Source organism: Falco rusticolus, chromosome 13 (assembly GCF_015220075.1).
Source record: "Falco rusticolus isolate bFalRus1 chromosome 13, bFalRus1.pri, whole genome shotgun sequence".
Taxonomy (NCBI): domain Eukaryota; kingdom Metazoa; phylum Chordata; class Aves; order Falconiformes; family Falconidae; genus Falco; species Falco rusticolus.
Window position 1 is genome coordinate 723295 of NC_051199.1, and position 5870 is coordinate 729164.

A 5870-nucleotide genomic window follows, 5' to 3' on the forward strand; every position below is an offset into this window, starting at 1 on the left:
TCAGGGTCATTTTGGGGAGCCCTGCATTGTATCTGGGGGAGCCTGGGGAGTACTTGGGGGTCTGGGGGGCATTTAGGGAGCCTGAAGGGTGATTGAAGGGATGATGGAGGATTGTGGGGAGCCGGGGGGTCCATGCCTCTCCCCCGGCATCCTGCATGTGGCATCATCCCCCAAACCACCACTGCTCTGCTGAAGGACCCCTAAACCAAGAGTCACACTGCACCCATCCGGCCCACACCATCAGGGGTCCCCCGCCCCACGCAGCCCCCCGCCACATTGCTGGAGCAACGCCTCACTCTGCACATGCGTTTATTGCCCTGCAGGGAACCCCCACTCCGCCCCGTACCCCGAATTTTCCCTGGAGATCCATCCATGGACCCCAAATGGATGTGCTGGAGGTCGGAGCTGCATCCTGGAGTGCTGCAGGTGGGATGTGGCAAGCGGAGAGGGGCTGGGGAAGACCCCCGAAGGGTGGGGGGTGCTGTGGGGTTCTCTTGGGGTGTCCTTGCGTGCTCAGGGGTGTCCCTCGCAGACCCAGGGGAGCTGGCTGGTGCAGGGGTAGTCGTACCACTCGCCGTCCTCCCTCACCGCCGCACAGTTCTCCTGGTGGCCACCGTTGGGCTCGTTCCTGTGCCACCAGCTGCAACGAGGAGGGGGATCAGGACATTTAGGGGGGTCCCCCCCGCATCCCCAGGCCCCCGGCCCCTTGTCCCCAGCACCCACAGGGCTGTACCTGCTTTCCCGGGGTAGGATAGTCCCGTTCGCTCGCTTCCAGGTACCCTCGACCTCCTCATCCCTGATGCCGAGCCAGGAGGAGCTTTTCAGCATCGTCTGGATGTGATCCTGGGGGCAAAGGCAGCATTACCCCATTGCAGAGCCCCCCCACGACCCCCTGCCCACCCCCGGGGACCGTAGGGGACAGCAGGTCCTGGTGGCAGGTAGGACCCGATGCTATACCCCCCCTCAATACCCCACGCCTCCCCACTGCTGACACAAGCTCTGCCCTGGAGTGGGGGGGTTACAGGGGGAGTTTGGGGGTTTTGGGGGTTGGAGAACAGTTCAGAGGAGATTTGGGGGTGGGGGTGGCAGGGGGAGGGCCTGTCTGGGGTTAAGGTTGGGTTATCTGTGGGTTGGGGGTCACAGTAATAAAAAATGAGGGTTAGAGTTAAAGTTAGAGCCCTGTTGGGGGTCTGGGCTAGCTTAGGGGTAGGTCAAGTCCTATAAATAGATGTAAAATTAAGTTTAGGGTAGGGCTAGTATTAAAATTACGGAGAATCGGATTAGCGTTAGGGTTAACGTCGGGGTTACTGTTAGGGTCAGGGTTCTGGAAGGTTCAGATCAGGCTTAGGATCAGGATTTTAGGGCTCGGGATGGGGTTAGGGATAAGTTTGAGCTGGATTTGTTTCAGTATTAGGGTTACAGCTCCGTTGGGAATGGGGTTGGGGTGAATCGTAGCAATATTAGGCACTAGAGTGGAAATTCGGGGTTAAAAGGACAGAATTTGGGTAAAGCTTTGGGTGAGGGCTCAGCAGCACCCACCCATGGGCCAAAATGGTGTGTGGGGCGACCCCAGACCTGGCCTAGGGTTCAGGACAGGGTTCACACGAGGCTTCCAGCCGCTCCCCCTCCCCTCAAAGCCCATCTCAGGCCCCCCAGTGTTCCCCCTCCCCATCCCCCTTCCTGGATACCTGGATCCATCCCTGCTCACCTTCTCCTCAGCACCATCCACCTCCAGGAGCTGCGTGCCCAGGACCGAGCAGAACCGCTGGGCGTTCTCCCAGGAACTTGGCGTCTTGGAGTAGAAATAGCAGGAGTTCCTGAAGTAGGTCCAGCCTTTGGAGCAAGGGGGACAGCCTGGGGAGGGGGGACACCCAGAAAAAGAGGGGTTACCCCCTAGCTGGGGCTGCGAGACCCCCATAACGTTGGTGCAGAGAGCATCTCCCCTGGGGTTAGTGTTACAGCTGGGTTACGGTTAGAGCCCTGCTGGGGTTTGGGTTAAATCCTGTATATTTGGGGTTAGGACTGGGTTAAACTGAATCAGAATTAGGTTAAATCCTCTATATTTATAGGTTTAAATTTGTATTTATCTTATTTATTTAGGATTCTTGCCGGATTAGGGTCCCACTGGGGTTTGTGTTTGGCTTTAATCCTATATGTTTAGGGTTACAGCTGGGTTGGGGTTAGGCCCACGCTGAATTTTGGGCTAAATTAGGATTATCTTCAGTCCTAGATATTTAGGGCTACGGCTGAGGTAGCGTTAGGACCCCACTGGGAGTAGGGCTTCATTAGGATTAATTTAAATCCTATATATTTAGGGTTAGGGCTAGGTTAGGATTATCAGGGTTTGTGCTGGATTAGGGTTAGTTTAAATCCCACGTATTTAGGGCTACAAATTAAGGCCCTGCTGGGGTTTGGGCTAGCTTAGAGTTAGATAAAATCACATTTATTTAGGGTTTGAGCTGGGTTAAGATGCCATCGAGGTTTGACCTCAGGGTTAGGTTGTCTGCATCAGGATTATGCATATATTTAGGGTTAAGTCTGCATCAGGATTATGCCCCCGTTAGGGTTTGGGCTCGGTTAGGGTTGGGTTAAATCACCCTAAATGTAGGATTGGCTTATGTTTAACACCCTGTTGCAGTCTAAGTTTAGCTTTAGTTGCATCCCTGCCAGGTTAGGCCTGGATTTCAGCCAGCGCAGGGGTTAGGCAAAGCCCTAAATATTTGGGATAAAGGTGCCGGCACTGACAGGAGCGGGAACAGACGTTGTCCTGGCTCCCGTGGATCACCCAGCGGCTCCACTGGCGGTTCCCAGTGTAGAGCATCACCACTTGCTCCTGGTTGTTGCCATAATTGAAGTAGAGGTTGTAACCGGCGAGTGCCAACAGCCCGCCGTCGCGGCATTCCCAACGCTGCAGCCGGCCGTCGGCGCGGCATGGCTCCAGCCTCACGAAGGCTCTGTTTTGCCCACGGGTCGCCGTAACGCAACGCTGGCTCTGCCAGCCCTGTAGCTGGCCCCCTTGTAGCCACTGGAACTGTTGTGCAGCCGCCTCGGGCTGGCAAGCTGTCGCTATCAGCTGGTGGCCACTAGCCGCCACGCACTTGCGGTGGTCTTCGTTGTACAGCAGGAAGGAGCGGGAGGCTGCGGAGAGGTTCCCAGTGAACCAGGGGGGACACGTGGGGGCTGGGGGACACGTCCCTGGGGATCACAGCGGTAAAGCGGGGGGGGGGGGGGGCAGCGAGGGGTACACACCCACGTTGGACAGCTGCTTCTCCTTCTCTGCCTCCAGCGCTGATGTCAGGGCTGTAACTGCGGGGGGACATGGGGACACAGGCGGGTCACCACAAGGCACAGGGTGTCCTGGAGCTGGTGCCGTGGCAGGGATGGGAGAAGGGCTGGTGTGGAAGGGTGCTGAGCACTCGGAGACCCCCACAGAGACCCCCAGCACCCCATTAACCTTCCCTCTGTCCCCCAGTAGTGCCAGCATCGCCACCCCAGTGCTCCCCCGAGCCTCGCAGAGCCCCGCTACTCACTGCGCTGTGAACCGATGGTGAGGAAGAGGATGTTCATCAGCACCGAGACTCCCAGCACCGCAGCACCCACCAGCACCAGCTTCTTCCCGGAGCAGCACCGTGACGCTGGGGAGGGTGGGTGAGTGGTGACCGGCTCCCAGTTTGGGCAGAGCTGGGTGCCACTGGTTTTAAACACAGCGTGGGTTTTTCCTGCTGACGATGCTCTTGCCCTCGCCCACGGCGTACCTGGGTCTGGCACGTGCTTCTGGCCTGGCACGGTGCTGGTGGGGTCCAGGGGCTCGTACAGGTTCTCCTCTGTGGGGCACAGGGTGCTGCAGGCTGGGGAGGGGGGGCACTGATGGCACTTGTGGGGGTCCCCCCCCCTCCCAGTGCCACCATCAATCCTGGGCACTTCCCTGGAGCATGAGGGTGGGAGATTCCCCCCGGTGCCACTTCCCTGGGGACCCCGTATTGGGCACCAGGGACGAGGGTGCCACCACCCACCCTGGGATCCTCCCTTGGGCACTGGGGACAGAGCCAGGGGGTGCCCCCCCAGCATTGTGAGACCCCAAAAGGGACGGGGGACTGCTGGGCTCACCCCCACCCCATCCAGCACCCCAGGGTGCTCCCTACCTTCCCTGCCGGGCCCCAGCACCGACACTTGCCCCTGGCCAGCTTGGCTGGACTCGAGGTTGCCGTACATCGTCCCTGTGTCACCAAAGTGCTGTCCCCAAGCGAGTGTTCCCACTGATAAAGCCTGTGGGAAGCGGGTGACGGCGGGGCCGGGGGGGCCCAGATGCACCCTTACTCCGGGGGGTGGGCCTCAAAGGGGCCCCTGAGCACCCAGCAGTTCCCTCGCTGCACCCCAAAGCTTGGCGGGAGCTGGCACTGCCAGTGCCAGGCCCCACTGCGTGCTGGCAAAGACACCGCGATGTCCCTGTCACCGGGTGTCCCCATGCCCAGCCCAGCCCTGGCACCTGCCCACCCCGGGGTGGCCACACACCCACCCCAGCACCCATGGGTGAGCCGGGTGGTGCTGAGGGGGGTGCTGGGCCCCATGCTGGCTCTGGCCACGCAGGAAGAGCCGGGTGCTATCAGCACCCACCAGCCCTGGCCACAGCTCCCCGTCACCGCACCCGGTGGCACCAGGCACCCAGCGCCACTGGGCCCACACAGTGGCTCCCGTGGTGGTGCCGGCTGTCCCACCGCAGTGACAGCGAGCTGTGGCGGTGCCAGGTGTCCCCACGGGTCCCCCCAACCAGTCCCTGGCCTGGCAGGACCCCCACACCTGCCCTGTCCCCACGCGTGTCTCCACCCCCCCCACGCGTGTCCCGGGGGTCCCGCAGCCGCCAGGTGGCGCCGTCACGGTGGGAGAGGAGCCGCCGAGGGGCGGGGCTGAGCGCAACCCCCCTCCGCCCCCCCCCCCCCCACCCGCCCAGGAGCAGGGGGACACCGGGAACGGGGCAGACCGGGAATGGGAAAGCTGGGACCGGGGGGCAAGTACTGGGTAAAGCTGGTGAGGGGAGCCACGCAGTACTGCGGAGCTGGGGGAGCCAGTGCGGGAGGGGGCTGTACCGGAGGGGGGGGCGGGCAGTACCTGGGAGGAGAGGACGCAGGCCCACTTACTGGTGTGGTGATGGGTGTACTGGGCTGGGACTGGGGAGCTGGAAAGCTGCTACTGGGTGACCAGTCTGGCATGGGGAACGGCACTAGGGACTTGCCCATGAGGCCCTGTTACTGGTGACCCCGGCACCAGTACGGCCCAGCACTCATCACCGGTGTCTCAGTGTCCCTGGGGTGTCCCCAGTACCAGGGCGGGGGTCCCCCACCACCCTGGGGTCACCCTTGGGTGCTGCTGCTCCCCCTTCTCTCCTTGCACCACAGGTGGGACCCAGGACACCAGCAGCGCCAAAACTGTGCCAGGGCACTGGGACAGAATGGACACGGATGGGGGGCCGCAGCGCCAAGCTAGAGTCGGTGCCGGCAGCGCCAGCACCTCAAGGACACCTGTGGGGACACCCATGGGGGTGATTTGAGGCCACCGCACCGACACCCAGCAGATGCCACCGGTGCCAAACTGCCACCAGGCAGCCGGGACAGGGCAGGCACCGGCAGTGCCGAACCAACGCCGCAGTGTTGGGCCACAGCTGATGCTGGCAACGCCAAGTTGGGGCCACAGTGCCAGGACGAGGAGGGTGCTGGCAGCGCCAAATCGATGCCACGGTGCCAAGATGTGGCACCCACCAGCAGTGACAATCTGGGGACACAACGGCAGGACAAAGAGGCAGCGCCAAACCGATGCCGCGGTGCCAGGACCAGGCACCCACTGGCAGCGCCAAGTTAGGGACACAATGCCAGGAC

The 5870-nt window shown here is 61.6% G+C and overlaps 1 protein-coding gene across 5 annotated transcripts; it reads right to left on the reverse strand.

Moving 5' to 3' along the window:
- Positions 1-292: 292 nt before the first annotated feature.
- On the reverse strand, positions 293-5387 carry LOC119156708 (macrophage mannose receptor 1-like). 5 transcript variants are annotated; one of them, XM_037406926.1, is made up of 8 exons: positions 4143-5387; positions 3756-3824; positions 3531-3635; positions 3250-3363; positions 2746-3138; positions 1709-1854; positions 734-843; positions 293-640 (listed from the first exon to the last, which is right to left on the reverse strand). In XM_037406926.1, the coding sequence occupies exons 1-8, from the start codon at positions 4210-4212 to the stop codon at positions 514-516; spliced, it is 1134 nt and encodes a 377-aa protein (XP_037262823.1). In that variant the 5' UTR covers positions 4213-5387; the 3' UTR covers positions 293-513. The 5 variants fall into 5 exon arrangements, with proteins under 5 accessions (XP_037262823.1, XP_037262822.1, XP_037262820.1 ...); XM_037406925.1 differs by having other exon boundaries at positions 3756-3848; XM_037406923.1 differs by having other exon boundaries at positions 3531-3824.
- Positions 5388-5870: the final 483 nt, after the last annotated feature.

Coding starts and splice junctions, on each gene's coding strand:
- LOC119156708 (XM_037406922.1), bottom strand. CDS start 4,212: ATGTACGGCAACCTCGAGTCCAGCCAAGCTGGCCAGGGGCAAGTGTCG. Junction 3,849..4,142: donor GCTGGGGCCCGGCAGGGAAG/GTAGGGAGCACC, acceptor CCCCCTCCCCAG/CCTGCAGCACCCTGTGCCCC. Junction 1,855..2,745: donor CAACGTCTGTTCCCGCTCCT/GTCAGTGCCGGC, acceptor CCCCCTCCCCAG/GCTGTCCCCCTTGCTCCAAA.